Genomic DNA, 16414 nt, shown 5'->3' with positions numbered 1-16414 from the left:
TTCTCCTGTAAATTACATATTTCAAAGAGCTGTTAAGCAGAGTGCATCTACACAATAATCTGACTCATTCTTCATGGCTGTGGGTCACTATTAACCCCACCAGGCACGGACACTGTTCTGCAGCCACAGCCTCAGGGACCACAGATGGCTGCGGCCACTTGCCCCTTTAACAACGGCCCTAGACTCTGTCTAGGTCTTGTTTTCTAAAGGTTCTCTGTCTAATCCCTCTCTGTCCAGCCTACTTCTAGGGGCTGTTAGAACTCTCTCAGAGTAGGTTTTCCACCTAAATTGTTTCTAATCTGCTAAAGGTTAAGAAACCAGATAACCACGCTGGTTGGAACTGTAGTGTTACAGTTAACAGGATTTGAGAACCAGGTTTTCTCATGAAAGAGATTAAGGCAGATATACTACTCAACGCCTACTTAAACAGCTCCGTGTTTTGTTTTTGTTTTGATCGTTTTTGAAAAAACTTAAGTCCTAGACTATGGAAGTTACTATCACAATTCAATTTGAAGGAATCATTTTCTTGGTTTGTTTTGTGTTCAAAAAATTATTTAAGTCTTGTAGTAGTTCATGGTGAAAAAGAATATAAAAATGAATATATGTATATTCATGTATGACTGAAAAATTGTGCTGTACACCAGAAATTGACACAACATTGTAAACTGACTATAACTCAATAAAAAAAAAACTTAATACGAACAAAAAACCAACATACACTTAAAGGGAATATTTTGAATAAATTTATTTTAAACCAGAAAAAAAATTATTTAAGAACAAAAGAACCACTTTTGGAAAACCTAGTCAGCTGTGAGCTCTAGCTTCCACTGAATTCTAAACCAGCTCGGAAGGGAGGCCCTTACTAACAGAATCTGCAACTGAGATTCTTCAGGCTGCCCTCTCTAGATTTCCACTCCATTCTAGAGCAAACAGGTCTTTAGGTTTTTAGCGGAAAAAAAGGGTTCAGCTTCCTTCCTGAGAAAAGCTGTATACAGATCTCTTAGAGGTCACCACCGTCCCTCTTCCCAAATAAATTATTTATGGAATGGAATTCAAAAACCCTGAGAACTCTGAAGGCAAGATATAAATCTGTCTATTTAGTGACTATGAGCTATTTAGGAGATTTCTAAAGTTTTCAGTTTTATCCCTTTATCTACAACCACCTCTGGAGGGGGAGAGGGAGAAGGAGAGAGAACTCTCTCCAAAGGATAAGTAGGTAACAAATAAAGCCTTGAAAAAGACATTTCCTAGGGGGAAAAAAAGCTTTTGTTAGCTTTATACACGGTCTAAGGTTTGGAGCTGCCCACACTACAAAACATTGAGAGTTACAAAACTTGAGAGTTACTTAACAATTAAAGGCAAAAACTCTTTGGAATACTGTAATAAAAAATCATACCAAATCATGAAATCTAGCAGGTTACCAACCTCTTTATGCAATCACGGTGCTTAGCCTGTCCAGGAGGAGCTGTTGGTAAGTGCCGGGATCAATCAGGAACTGACTTCTACTTTGGGGAACTGGATCTGGTCCCAGGATCAGAATTTTATTTCTCTCTGTGAATGAAAAATACTGCCTGCCATATTAGTAAACAAAAATGTTGCAGCTATCAAGCCTTCACACTGTAGCCGCCCTGAAGGTGAGCCCTCAGGGAACTTGGGATGGAAACAGGATGACCCCATCAAGCCATCAGCCACTGCAGCCTCCCCTAGAGGTGCCCCTGAGGAGACTCAGGATGGGGAAGCCCAGGACACTGGCCCTAGAGAGCTAGGGTGTACATCAAAGGAATGATTTCGATGAGCCCAGACTCTTGCATCTTCCCATACATAGAAAAGCACTCAAGTCCTTCACTTGAGATGTCTGGTTTTTTTTAACAGTAATCATTTGATGTTCCAACTTTGTTGCAAAAACTCCTATATATCCTGGCTCCTCCCCTACCTCTTCAGAGCAGTCTTAGAGCGATCCAAGAGGCTGTCTCCAGGGCCTGAAGTCCTCATAAAGTCTGTGGAATAAAACATAATTCCCAACTTTTAGGTTGTGCATTTTTCTTTTTCAGTCAACACCTCTCACACAGGCCCATGTTCCCAGCACTCCTTTGTAATCGCACGGAGCTTTACGAGGATAGAACCCAACTATTTTCCTTCAATCATCTGTTTACGGTTTGCCTTCCCCTGGCCCAGCACAGGTCTAATATCATACTCTGGGTAAGCAGTGACACAGAATTAGAATTACAACACAGGTGGGCTGATTCCAAGACCTGACATTCAACTGAGTCAGCGAAGAGCAGTGTTTCCCAAAGAGATGACCAGAACTTGACATTAACATGATTAATATGAAAGCACCTTCCTTTTCCATTCCAATCCAATAGCCTGTTTAATCAAGGAGAAGGTTTTTTGTAGAAATGCCTCTAACCTTGCTTTTGAACAAATAACGGACTTCATGCCCTTCCACAGGCATCCGTAAGTATTGCTTTTGTTTAATAGGTACAGAAGGTATCTTATGGCTCCGTTATATTTATAGTAACTAAAATTTACTTCTTAAAGACAGTGTTTATGTGCAAGTGGACTCAAATAAAAATATTAAGCAAATAGTATAGAACTTGAGAGTAAGACAAAACTGAGGAGCAGGCAACTAACCACATTACTGAAAATTTAGCAAACCCGCATTAAGCTACAATGCCGAGGATAAAAATCTAAAGAAGTTCTCCCACCAAATGCCAACTCATAAAATTAGAGCTTCTATGTGGGACTGAAAAAAAATTGTGGATGCAAATTCCTCTTTAAGCTGCTAGCCTCTCCTCTCCCCCTATCATCCAGACACAGCTGCTCCTCGTTATAGAACTTGCATACCATTGGGAGGGCATGGGAGTCAAGCTCAACTGAGGCCAGGTGTGGTCAGTAGTGGGCACACATCGACCCCACTTTCAAGTCCAGTCATTACTAGGTGGCAAATGTGCATTTGAGCAGGTTACTTAATTACTGAGCCTCAGTTTCCTTCTCTGCAAAATGGGTATCATGTCTACCTCCCAGAGTTGGTTCATTCAACGAATATTTACTGAGCTGCCACTATGTGCCAAGCACGGGGAATAAGAAGTTAATATAGAAATAGTATCTGCCCTAGAAAAGCTTATATTTTGGGGGAAAGAAACAGACTGACCCAAACAAAAATAAAAACAACAACATAAAAAAAACCCAAGGTATCTTTACAGATATTCACTTTACAGATACTCTCATTTTACAGGTATGAGAGCGTAACAGGGATGCCCTTACAACAGAATATTCTGAATAACATTTAAGAAAGCTCTGGAGGATGAAAAGGGACCCGCCAAATAAAAGTGGGGGAGGGAAACAAGAGCATTCCAACTGAGGGAACCGGCCAGCAAAGGCCAGGAGGTGAGAACACGGTTGTAGTAAATCTAAGAAACAGATGGGCTTGGGTAAGGAGGACAGGTTGGTGGTCCAGGATGAAGGGGGTGTGGAGGAGGAAAAGTAAGTTAAAGATCCTAGATTTTATTTAAAGAACAGTAGGGCCCCAATGAAGGGCTTTAATAAGCAGAGGGGTACCTTGGTCCGATTTACATTTTTAAAAATACTACGTTAGTTACAACTGTGTGGAGAATGGCTTGGAGGGAGACAAAAGTATACGTGAGGAGCCTCCTGCAGGGACTCGGGAAGCTGTTGAAAGCGGTGGGGATGGAGCGAGGAGGGCTGATTTGCGGTACGTTGAGGAAGTAAGGACAGCTGGTAACTTTTCTGAGCGGTTAACTCGGGCCAGACACAATTCGAAGCGCTTTACCGGGTATACACTCATTTCACGCTCACCACAACTGTTTCATTAATGGAGAAACCGAACACAGAAAGGTTAAATGCCTGGCACAGAGTAAGAGCCCAACATGCTGGCTATCACTGCCGTAACCACCCTTTTACTACAGAGAACCCAGAATAAGAATAAGGGATCCCTCCGGCAGGACTCCGGTCTCTAGAGCACCAGCTGCTCCCGCCAAACAGGTACTATTGCCGGAGGAAGCCGAGGCCCGGGAGGGGACCCTACCCAGTGCCTTTACAAGATGCTCCGCTTCCCTAGGGTCCGCCTCCAGCCCCGCCAGGAACTCAAGAATTCGCGGGACCCTATCGGCCCGCGCACCACGCCGGAAAGAGCAGAATCGCAGGCCGGGCTCCCGCATCCGCCTAGCGCGCACCCCAGGCCCCAGAGCCCGCAGCCTCTAAACACGCACCTGCAGCCCCCCGAGTGCAGAGCCGCCTGGGATCCCGTTTTTCCGCCGCTGCTTGCGCCTGCGCGCAGTTCAAACTCTCCGGCCCGCGGCTCGCACCTCTAGGCCCTGCCCCTTCCCCTTCCGGGACGCCCGCCGCTGGGCCCTAAAGCCCGCCGGATCCTGAGGGGATGCAGAAGGGTCCCCTAGGAAGGGTAGGAGAGGAAACCTGGAAAGAGAAAAAGAAGTGTTCCCTCACTTCTCCCTTAATTAGCAAAACTTATCACCTTTGCAGGGATTTTTATAGACAGCTTCAGAGTCCCCCAGCTTGAGATATGGTGGGGATGGGGGTTGTATTTTAAAGGCAAAGAGGATCAGCTGAGAGGTTCGAGGAAGCTGACGGCTGAGACCAGTATCCCGGGAGAAGCGGGCTGTAAAACCTGCTGTAAAATAGAAGGCTAAATGAGCTCCCTCAGAATCCACCTCGAATGCCTGTTTTTTTTTTTGTTTTGTTTTGTTTTTGTTTTTTTCGTTGAAACAGGTGTGCGTGCCTCTGTGTGCGTTTTGCTTTTTTAATCTTACTGAATTGCCAGAAGAGAGGGGACTGAGATAAACTCCTTTGCAAAATGGAGCCCTCGTCATATTCCTTGCCTTTACTAAGAATGTTTGCTGCGGAATTTGGGCTCAATGCTATTTCTATTTATTCTCGGAGCTTCCTTCAAACTAGGCGCCTCTTCCAGAGGACTGAATGAAATAACTTGGTGTAAACGTCCTGAGGGCTCACTTGGTTCGTTTACTGAACGCTTGCTTTGTGGCAGGCGCCGTACTTGGTGCTAAAAGTTACCAGGAGGACAACAGACAGTAACTACCCTGGAGGGCTCGATCCCAGTGACTCGTTGATCTGTACGTGAATCCTGGACTTAACTTGTTTTGATTGGTTCCTTTTATGCTTTGTTCACACTCTTTCTATGTCTCCTGTATTGTTTAGCAGAGTGCCATACATCAAAATTATCAAAAGTAATTTATTGCAAGGTGTGGGGTCAGAAAATGAAAGGAATCTTGCAGGACACGTTGAAACAGTACCTGGATGAGTTGGATCCCTAGCCGCGCGCCAGGAGTTAAGGAGACGAGAGGGGCGGAGCCAAGTCTGGGGGCGGGTCTGTGAGCCTCTCGGCCGTAGGCTGTTCCAAGGAAACGTTATTAAACAAAGCTTCTGACCAATAGAACTGCGGAATCAACGCCAGTGCTCGCAGGCCGTCCAATGGGAGGCGACGTTGGAGGTGTTCGGCCGAGTTTGACTTCCTGAACTGTGTTGGGGTTGGCCCGCCGTGGTTTGCGAGCCAGGCTCTGGCTGTGGAGGTCCCGGGTTCAGCTGTCCCGACTCGGGTGTGGCGGTCGCTATGTTCTTCTCCCAGGCTGGGGCCCGGCCACAGATGTGGGAAGTCAGCCCCTCAGAACACAAGAAGTGGGTTGAAGTAAGTGTCCAGAGAGCTAAGCTTTAACTTCACCCAGGGCTCTCACTCGCACAGATAAAGACTGGACTGTCCTTCCAGAGTGTCATGGTTAATGTCCTAGCCTACTAGGGCTTCAAGGCTTCTGCATCCCTGTTTAGTGTTCTGGCTACTTCCAAGTTCCTTCTCTTTTCTCCGCGACACAGTGTGTTTATAATAACCTTCATCTCTCCTCCCGCCTTTCAAAGCCGCCGCCTTTGCCTCACCTTCCTAATTCTAGGACTGAATATTGGGTAGAATTTATCCCAGTGTTTTAAAGGAATTAACCGTGCGATTAAGTCCTTTGCACTTTTGGGGGAGTAAATGTTAGCAATTCTTTAAGATTTCTTGAGAATTAAAATTAAGATAGTGAAATTCCACTTCCGAGCTGGGTTACTACTGTTAGGCTGGGTGTTAGATGTGAGACCTCTTAACTAAATATGAGTTAGTAATAAAAATAATAGGACAAACGGCTTCTGTCATATTAACTAAAGCTATTTAATGTTCTTTAGGTATTTAAAGCGTGCGATGAAGATAACAAAGGCTATCTAAGCAGAGAGGACTTTAAAGTTGCTGTTGTAATGCTGTTTGGGTACAAGCCCTCCAAGGTAGAGCTTTTTTTGTGTCTTTGGGGATGGAGCAGACAACACAATAGTGGATGGATTCTAAGTGCAGAGGGCTAGCTTAGGATGTTTATGAAGCAAACCAGTGCCTTTTGAGCAATTTCAGAGATGTCCAGTGCTGAATTTTACTTGATTCTTAAGAACCCAACCCTCAGGGATGAATTAGAATCCACCAAGACTAAGTCACAACCAAGCTGTAATAATTATAATTATGAGATGCTAGCAAGGTTTCAAGAAGGAAGACTGGGAGGGGGATATTGGTACCAGGAAGAATTCACAGAGGAAGTGACATGCAGGGATTTTTTTTCCCCCTTAAATTAAAAAAAAAAAATCACTCCATTTAAATTATAAAAATAATGCATTTACATAGTCAAAATTAAAACAGTCCAGAAAAGTATAAAGTTGGATGTAAAATCCCCTACCTCCCTACCAAAGGGTCCCACTTCTCAGGACTTACCATTATTAACAGTTTCTTGTGTATCATTCCAAAGTTTCCTATGCATGACAAACACGCCTAGCATTCTGCTGAAAACATGAGTGGCAGCATAGTATGCCTATTTTATTTTAAGCTGCTTATTTTACTTAGTAATCGATGAATATGAAAGCACACACCGTAACATTAAAAAGAAATAGTTTCCCAGTATTCTCTTTAGCTAGTTTTCTTGCTTTGGTCATCTTGATTGTTTCCATTATTTTTCATTCCTACAAATACTGCTGCAGTGAGCCTTCTTTTATAGCTATGTCTCTACTTGTGGATGTGCATCTGTGGAATAAATTCCTAGAAGTACAAGTGCTAAGTACGTTTGAAATCTTGTTGGGCATTATTGCTCTCCAGGAAAGGTTGCACTAATTGAGGAGAGTTGAGCTGAACTTCAGTGAACTTCCCACTTCAGTAGGACAGATTTCCTGTCCCCCACTCTGCTGCTCCTCTTGTCTATTACATCCATTCTAGTGATGGATTCCTCGTGCTAAGCTGCTGAACTGGAATTAGAGGCAAGACCTCGTCCAGGTTTAAGAAATTCAACTGCAGGCATCAAACAGAGGGAGCAGTCAGGGCTCTGCCTGGAGTGCCCTCCCTTCTACCCTCATTAGACCAAAAGGCTTGGGAATCACTATGGCCCAGCTGTTTCTCATGAGTGGGCTCTACCTGTGAGATTGGAAGCCCTGCAGAAGCCAGGGACCATGTGATGCCCCATTATGCTTAAGTGCATGACAACTTCACTGTTAATAGGTTCTGTTGATATAATATGTCCCATGAACAGCCCAGGTAGGTTCAGAGTGGTTCAACTGCTAGGGGATGCTTAGTTACTGAGATGCTGATTATGGAGCTCGGAGAAGTAGTCGGGGCTGGCTCCCAGAAATTGCAGCTCTTCTGTTAACCCGCAATCATTGCAGCTGGAATTCCAAAGCAGGTCAGCTAATGACTCAGCCTTTGAAGCACTGAATTTAATTCAGGTTCAGCTGGAAATATATCTGGTCTCATTCTGCCTTCATCACCCTTGGATCTACTTACTTGGTTTTAATTTTAGAACAGTAGTGAGGAATTTAATGAGAAGTACAGTGATATGGTAACATACATACACTCCATCAAATTTAACAGATTTTCCCTTTTGGTTGAGGTTTTCGATTTTATTTTTTAATCAAATGAAGTGCTTATTGACTGCAGATCACTAAACAGTAAAGTACTGATACAACAAATCACCGGTGCAATTAACAATCATTTGTACCGTGAACTTTTATTAAGTGACACTTAATGTATTCCCTCTGCAAAGTTTAACAGCTTTTTGCTTTTATACCTGGTTGAGGTTTGGGATTTTATTTTTAAATATTGCTTTTGAGCAAGTGAAATATTTACTGAAAGCACTTATATTATAAATCACTTCTCCATTCATGCAGATGTTTTCAGAATGAAATTTATTAAGTGGTCCCATTTAATAAAAGGAACATTTGCTATAAAGAGATATAAAGATGAATAAGACATAGACCCTACTTTGAAGCAGTTCACAGTTTAGTGTAGAAAGACTTACAAAAAACTCTAACAAATTTTAAGAGAAGAGACTAAAAACAGAAAATGAAGAGGACAAGGAGGAGAGTTTAATTCCAGTGGTAACTGTAAAGGAGTCTGGGCATCATTTAGACCAGCAGAGATAGAACCTTCTGATATGAAGTATCTGGAAGCATTCTGTGGTGGTGGGAGCAGTTATGCCTTGGTGATCGATTGGGTGTGGTGGCCATGTCAGAGTGATGTGACCACAGGACTAAAGGGATGTTGATTCCACCAAGTAAGAAAATTCAGAAGGAGCAGGTTTGGGGGAAAGTCAGTGAGTTCAGATTGGGGCATATTAAGTTTGAGGAAGCTGTGAACACTCCAAGTGCTTTCACTTTTTAAATACTGTGCTGGATGTTGAGGTTATGGTGGTAAAGATTTGCTCTCAGATTGTGCTACCTCCCTTGGATGGAGGAATCTGAAATTGGGTGGAGAGATGAGGGCTGGGGATGGATTTGAGACTCCCTACAGGTGGTAGGTCGAAACATGAGACTGGATGGCATTGCCCAAGAAGAGTGTACAGAGTGTGGGAGTCAGCAGACTGAGGGTAGAGCATCGGGGGCAGGGGTACCATGAGGAAGAGGTGCCAGGAAGTGGTTACTTGGGAGGAACAGGAGGAACCTGGAATCCAAGGTAGGGGAACTATGTCAGATATTGCCAAGGTTCTAATTCCATGACGTTTATAAAGCTCTTGTTACAATGTGGGAAAATGCTAATGTTTTAATATGTAGTAAAGGCCAGTCCCAAACTTAATATACAGTGTGTTCTCAAATATGTTTAAAAAATGCATAGGAGAAAAAAAAAAAGCCGTACCAGGCCAAAACATTAACAATGGTTTTTCACAGGACAGTTGGTTTTTAAAATGTTTTTCTTCATACTTCAAAAATATTTTTCATGTTTGCTACATCATGTTACTATTACGGGCAGGAAAAAATTTTTAATAAAGTCATAGAGCCCATTGTAACAATTGCCTGTATTTGTATAAAACAGAAAGTTTGTCTTTTAGGTTATGCATATATGTGACAGCTGAGTTGATTTCACATGGTTAAACTGTTTTGGTCAGTGGAATAAAGATTGGAGGGCCATTAGAGTCTGTAGCAATTTAGCGTCTGTTACCTTATAGACAGAAGAGTGAAATGAAGATTATACCTGTCCTGTGACTGTTACTTTTTCGCTAGATTCAACAAAGTTAATTTCTCATAAAATACATCGCTTCCCCACACACCAGGAATTAAGAATTTGCACTGTGAAAACATTTGATGAGATTATGTATCCTGTTCTTTCTTGTCTTCTAGATAGAAGCTGATTCTGTGATGTCTTCAGTAGATCCAAACACTTCCGGTAATAGAAAGTTAATTTTTAATACTTTTATTCAGACACCTGTAAAACTAAAACTGAGAACAAATATAGAGACTATAAAGCATTATGTTTAAGCAAATCTTTGTTTTGTTTCTCATTACCCAGAAGAAAGAGGTTTGGTTCTTTTAATTTTGATTAATTAATATACTCATAAGTATATGATTGTTGTGGGAAAATTTTAAACCGTTGACAAGCACAAAGAAAAAATGTTGCTTATAATGTCACCAAACCACGGTGATCTGGGTTTTCTGACTTGAACAGTTGGGTGAACAGAAGTGGCACTTACAGGAATGGGAAGATGGTGGGGAGAAGATTGAGGGTTCCGGAAGAGCAAGAGTTCAATCTTGAATATGTTAAGTTTGAGAAGTTTCGGTCAATGATGTCAAGGCAGTTGGGCTGTATGACTGTGACACTCAGAGGAAAGCTCTGGGCTGCAGAACTTTCATCAGCATGTGGATGGTTTTGAAGCCATGAGGGTGGATAAGACCACCTGAGAGGGAGTGTAGACTGAGACTCGCAGGAACAGTAATCATTAAAGGTCAGGTGGATGAGGAAATGGCAAAGGCGACTCAGGAGGGGCAGAGGGGCAGGAGGAAAATCAAGAGCGTTTGATCATAAGCTAAGAGGAGTGGATACTGCAAGGAAGGGGTGTGGTCAGCACTATGGAACGGTGTTGAAAGGTCAAGAAGTGAAAGATCTGAAGAGGATCCATGGATCTGGCAAGCTGGGGTGTTGGGTGACTTTAGCAAGAGCAGTGTCAGCACATGGTGAGAGCGGAGGTCAGGCCCAAGCGGCTTGAAGATAAACGGAAAGTGAGAAAGTGACAATGTGAGTGGATAAGACTTTCAGCAGGTCCAGAGTGGCTGTGGATCAGGAACCCTGTTTGCTTTTTTTCTTTTTGAGCATGAAGAAGAGGTTTCTGAGCTTGGCAAGAATGATCTAGGGAAGAGGGAAGAGGGAAGAGGCAGGTGAGAGAGAAGGGAGATGAATACCTATTGTTTGAGGAGATCTGGCCCAGAGCATGCTGGATTGGCTTTTTAAACATTACTTTTTGGGGAGAAACAATTTACAGCTTATGAAAAGTTGCAAAATAAAAGTAGAACAGAGAAGAGCCATACACCCTTTAGCCAGATTCACTTAATTGCTCATTTATTACCCTGTTTACCTTGTCGTCTGCACTTCCTACCTCTACCCCCTCCTCTCACTGAGCCGTCCAAACCACCGCACGCTTATCCTAAGTTTATATTGTTACTTGTTTTTGATGTACTTTACCGTCTATATCCCAGTGTTGTCACTTCATCTGATTATGTCCTTAATAGCATCTTCCATGTCATACAGGAATTAGTCCTTGGCATCACGTCTCTTTACCCTTCTTTAATCTGGGACATTTCTGCAGGCTTTTTTTTTTTTTCTTTTTATAGCATTGATATTTTTGAAGAAGTAGCCCAGCCCTTACTGTTTTGTGTTTTGAGAACAGCCCTCATCGTGTGTTTGATGCTTCTCTGTAATTAGGTGAAGGTTAAGCGTTCTCGCCAGAATCCTGCTCAGGTGACATGTCCCTCTCAGGGTGCCACATCTGTAGGCACACATGTCTGTCTCTCATAGATGATGTTAATTTTTATCACCGGTCAAGATGTTGTCCAGTTTCTCCATTGTATTAGTTCTCTTTATATTTTCTTCTTTTGCAACTGATCAGCAGTCTGTGGAGAGACACATTTAAGACATTGCAAATAGTCTGCTTTTCATCAAAATTTTCCCCTAGATTTGGTCTGCATTTGTGATACTTGTCTGATCCAGTTTTTGCCATAATGATTACAAAGTAATGATTTTATAATCCAAGTGCCTCTTTCAGTTAGCCCTTGGTGTTTTTACTATAAGCAAGAGCCTTCCCTTTTTCTTGATTGATCAGTCTGTCTCTATTATCTGTATGGACACATGAATTTGTATGTTTTTTAATGATTTATAATTCATTACTTAATTATTTGGTGCTCAACTTGTCCCAGATTTGGCCACTGAGAGCCTCCTCCAGCTGGCTCCTGGGTCCTTTTGCCCAGTTTGACTTTTTCTTTCTTTTTAAAAATCTTTTTATTTATAAATTTTGGGCTTACGAAAGAGTTTACTGGATTGTTTTTTGGATACAAGGTTTGGTGTCACCTATGAAACATGACTTTTTGAACAATATTATTGCTAGGGGAAGGTGTTTTTGACATACTCCCTAATTTGATGGAATTTTAAAACCACAGATTTTAAATTTCTGATTAAAAATGTTCATACTTGCAAAATATTCAAATATTGTTTCTTTGTATTTAATTAGGTTGTGACTTCTTGGGGAAGCCTTCCCTACACTTTTCCTTTGGGTTTCTATGTGAGTATTTCAATCTAGAAAGATTTCTGTCTTCTGGCAGAAGGATTTCCCCCTTTTTTTTTTTCCCGCATTGGTAGGGTTTCTCTCCCTTAGGAGTTTCCTGAGAGTCAGTGAGTGATTCTGTCTGGATGAAGATCTTCCACTACTCATTTTATTTCTGTAGTGTTTCTACATAAATACATGTAGTTGCCAAAGGCACCCTCACATTCATTATTCTCATAGATTTTCTCCCTTATGCATGTCCTTTGATTCTGCATTAGGGATTTGACTTCACAAGGAAGTTTTTCTTTCCTTAACCAGTTCTCTGATGTACAGACAGGTGTTATTCTGGAAGAAAGGGTTCCCATGTTCCTTACAGGTATAGTGAGTTCTCTGATGTAAAGTTTGCCTTCCAACAAATCCTCCTCCCATTCACTATCCTTAATGCCCCCCCCATGTATTATCTCACATTTAGTAGATATGACTCCATAAAAAGGTTTCCCCTACCTGTGTTACTTTCATATGGTTTCTCTCCTACATGGGTAATTTGTTGTACGTTGAAGGGTAAATTCTGGTGGAAGGTTTTCCCATCTTCGTTACATTCTAAAGGTTTCTCTTGGGTGCGTGTGCTCTGATATAAAGTGAGGACTGGTCTGTGGCCAAAGGGTCTTCCAGGTGTGCCATTGTTAGTCTCCTCCGCTGTCTTTTCTTTTCTCGTGATGTTTGAGAGAGGGTTGACTTGTGGCTGGAGCTGTTCTGTAAATTCCACGAACATTCCCTCTCCTTTCTGAGTTCTCTAATTCTTGAATTTGGACTCACATTTTTTCAGTCATAGAGCTTCCTTTTGATATTTGTTCTGATGTACATGAAAGCTTTACGTTCTGGACAAGAGTTCCCCCATATTCACCACCTCCACCTGGTCTCTCCCACACCTGAGTTCTCTTGTGTATAATGAAGTCTGCCTTATTATGCAACATTTTCTGAAATTCATTATGGCCGGAGGATTGCTTCAGAACTAGAACTTTTTGATACTGAAAACAGTCTTTCCTAGGAGGCCTTTCCGCCTTTGATGATCTGCTCCCGGACCTGCTCCTGACGGTGTTTCCTTGCATTTAGTATCAGGGATATTATAGCTACTCTTGCATCCACTTCTCCAGCAGATCATTAAGGTGCTTCCTGCCATAGCCTCTTTCCCTAATGATTAATTTTTAAGTATATTTCAAAAGGTTACAAAGTATATTAGTCATCTGAGAAATTCTGGGGAAGATCGGGTTGGAGGAATGAGATTGGAGTGTAGGTGCTTAGCACTTTGCTCCAAAATTACTGTGAAAGGGCTCTCTTTAGTCTACAAGCTTCCAGGCTTCCCCCTTCCTCCTGTGGTCCTGATATCAATGGCAAATTAACCTTCTCAAAGCGTCACTTTCTTCATGACTAAAGGAGCAGACTTATAACCAGGGTCCTAACTTTCCAACCAGCTTCAATTCATGTCCCCTTCAAGGGGATACAGACATCCAAGAGAAAGAGTAAAATGGCCATCCTAGCAAAAAGTCACTGCTGAACTCTGAACGCTGCTAACGTAATTTTTTTTTCATTAGAACTGTTCAACACTGAACCAATTTCGGACCATCAACTCCTTCTTGTCTCCCTTTCAGTGACATGAGTCACATTTACATGTTATTTTTTCTCTAACAGGAAGGGAATGTATGCACAGATTAATTGTTTACCAAATGTATTATCTCTCCTTAATGTTTTGATCTTGAAGGAGAACTGAAATGTTGGCCTTGGTTTTCTGGGAGCTATTTATACGAGTAATCAACTTTCCAAAGTTCTTCTGGGTAGCTGTGACTTGGGAATTCTCCCATTGAAGCTCTTTTTACATCCAGACAAGGTAGTGCCCGGTCTCCAGCATGCCCCCCAAATAGCCCTCCATGCAGGGCCCAGTTGCTGCCTGGCTTCTTGGGGGAAGGTCCAGACTCACATCCTGCACTGACCCTGACTGGGCAAGGTCCTCACATTCCCCCAGGACCTAAACCTGGATGCCCAGACCATACTTCCCAAGAGCTTCTGGTCTCTCTAAAACGTAGGTTGTTTCCATGGGGGTTCCTTGTGAAAATTAAGAAGAGTGGAAAGTTAAGTCAAAGCCACTAGACAGGAGAGAAAGAAAGTCACACTGGGAGAATTTGAGGGCAGCCAGAATGAACAGCAAAAAAGGTGCTAATGACATTTTTAATGCCTATAACCTAGCAAGCAAGTGAGTATCAGCAAAAACAATTTAGGCACTAGGAACAAGGAATTAATGGGAGAAAAAAAAATCAAGCCCTTGTTTAAGGAAGCAGCAAATCAGTGTTGGGGTTGATTTCAATACAGACTATTGCTACCTAGTTTTAGAGGGATTATTTCATTACAACTCTGTTCTCTGTGTTGCATTTCATATCTTCTCTAAGTATAGAATATGAAAGAAATTTGCAACTAGAAGAACCTAGAAAACGGTCATATATTCCCTTTTTTAAAATGAAGAAACCGGGCTCCAGAGAGAAATTAAAAAAGACCTTAATCCTGGAATTCGATGGTTCTTTGTTTACAGAGCACTTTTACAGGTGTTATTTATTGTTATTAAAGGTAATATTTATAGCTTTGACTTCTTGAGTGTTTACCATTCAAGCTCTGAGTATTATGCATGGATTGTTAAATTTAATACAACTTTATATTAGGATTATTCCATTTTATAAGTTAAAAAAAAATCCTGAAGCTTAGAGAGTAAACAATCTGCCCAGGGTGGCACCGCTAGCTAGGGAGTAGCAGACCAGGGGAGTCTAATCTCAAACTTACCCTTTCAGCCATCTGATAAACCCTTCCCTTGATGTGCCATGGTTCATATTGGTCATTGCGACAGAGTTGAGGCCAGTCTTCATTGTCCTGGGAACTTACTGAATGAGTTGAAGTCAGGAATGGGTCAGTACTCAAAAGACAAGTCACAAGGTTCTGTGCAGTTGCTAGAGGTTAATGTCAAATTTGGTTCTAAGCTACCAGGTGTCCAGAGCAAACAGGGAATCATAACCAAGTCCGGCGATCAGCATCCACACTACAGAAACTCCTCTTCTAGAGAGATGTAGTTTTCCCTGAGGTGGCATATTTCTCTCACGATGTCACATGCAGGAGAGACTGATGGGTGGACATGGATTCCTCAAACTGTTCAGTAAATACAGCAGTGAATTCTGTAAGGCTGTTTCTTGAATTTTCTTACGTATAGGCCAATGGTTTCATGCCAAACGTGTCTGGGCACTTGTATGAAGGGCAAGACCAAGTGGAGCTCAGATGATTTGACTTCATTATGGGGTAAACTGTAGAGCATTTTATGTGAATAACAGCAGCTAAGATTTGTGGGCCTTTTGCTTACCGTGCCCAAGGCCGTGCAGCACTGCACGCACCTGGCCCCACTGAATCCTCCCACGGCTGTCTGTGTGTTTACCCCAGATCCATATAAAATGTGCCTAAGGAGAAAACCACAGCAAACTACATCAGAAGTTTGTTTCTACTGGATGATTAGATCATGCACTTTTTTTTTCTTTTCTGTTTTATTATATTGTTGTCCTTTCAAAACAGTTGAACATATTTTACTTTAATACTTAAAAGAAAAAAAAGCCTTCCAAGAAGCTTACTTTTAACTTTCAAATTTAAACAGTGGGAAAATTAGAGAGTGATTCATCGTAATGATGATTATGGACTCTGACTCAGTCATGCTATCCAGGGTCAGTTTAACTGAAAAGTAATTTGTGGACGATGAGGTTAATGGCCAGTTGGCTTGTATCCTTTTATTTATTGCTATCTTGTCTGAGTTGTTTTGAGCCAGAGAGTCGACTATTAAAAGTATGCTTTTTCTAAATTTAAACTTAAATGTCCATTTTCTAGTCTTTTAAGTTCTATTGTAAACACATTTTTTGTCTTTGTTTTGCATATATTTTATTATCTTGGGGTCCTACCTGAAGAACTGAGGCCTGCAGAATAGCAAGGTTTTCTTTGACTTCGGATTTCAATGGACCTCTTAGTTCTTTTCTAAAACCGGGAAACGAGTACACATTATGCTTACCTTATCTTAAAGTCATAAGACCATTTTGTGGTATCACTCACAGATATTCACAACTAAATTAATGTATTTAATTCCCCGTTTAAAGATGCTAAGTAAGTTTCACTGGCGGGGTAGTAAAGAACTAGGAGACACCGACACGGACCTAAAGATGGTTCTTAAATGTAGTATGTGAGGGGGGAGGCTATAGCTCAGTGGTGGAGTGCATGCTTGGCATGCACGAGGTCCTGGGTTCAATCCCCAGTGCCTCCATCTAAATAAA

The 16414-nt window shown here is 41.9% G+C and overlaps 2 protein-coding genes across 13 annotated transcripts in view; one reads left to right on the top strand and one right to left on the bottom strand.

The window, feature by feature from the left end:
- Positions 1–4334, bottom strand: part of TDP1 (tyrosyl-DNA phosphodiesterase 1) — a 75305-nt gene extending 70971 nt beyond the window's left edge. The window contains exons 1-3 of one of the 2 annotated variants that reach the window (XM_010988267.3): positions 4230–4334; positions 1934–1997; positions 1397–1551 (exon numbers count right to left, since the gene is read on the bottom strand). The gene's annotated coding sequence lies outside the window, so the exon portion shown is untranslated. The remainder of the gene's footprint in view (positions 1–1396; positions 1552–1933; positions 1998–4229) is intronic. The other variant, XM_010988258.3, reaches the window with a different exon arrangement.
- Positions 4335–5470: 1136 nt separating this feature from the next.
- EFCAB11 (EF-hand calcium binding domain 11) overlaps positions 5471–16414 on the top strand; it is a 152890-nt gene continuing 141946 nt past the window's right edge. For 7 of the 11 annotated variants that reach the window (XR_004137461.2, XR_004137460.2, XR_010381053.1 and 4 more), the window contains exons 1-3: positions 5480–5680; positions 6208–6303; positions 9661–9706. Coding sequence is in view for 7 of the 11 variants with exons in the window: in XM_031454170.2 (XP_031310030.1) it covers positions 5606–5680; positions 6208–6303; positions 9661–9706 (217 nt within the window). In the remaining 4 variants the exon portion in view is untranslated. Of the gene's footprint in view, positions 5681–6207; positions 6304–9660; positions 9707–16414 lie in introns of all 11 variants that reach the window. The other 4 variants (XM_064486184.1, XM_064486185.1, XM_064486187.1 and 1 more) reach the window with 3 other exon arrangements.

This window comes from Camelus dromedarius, chromosome 5 (genome assembly GCF_036321535.1).
Source record: "Camelus dromedarius isolate mCamDro1 chromosome 5, mCamDro1.pat, whole genome shotgun sequence".
NCBI classification, from domain to species: domain Eukaryota; kingdom Metazoa; phylum Chordata; class Mammalia; order Artiodactyla; family Camelidae; genus Camelus; species Camelus dromedarius.
This window is presented reverse-complemented; position numbering and strand designations above follow the sequence as displayed.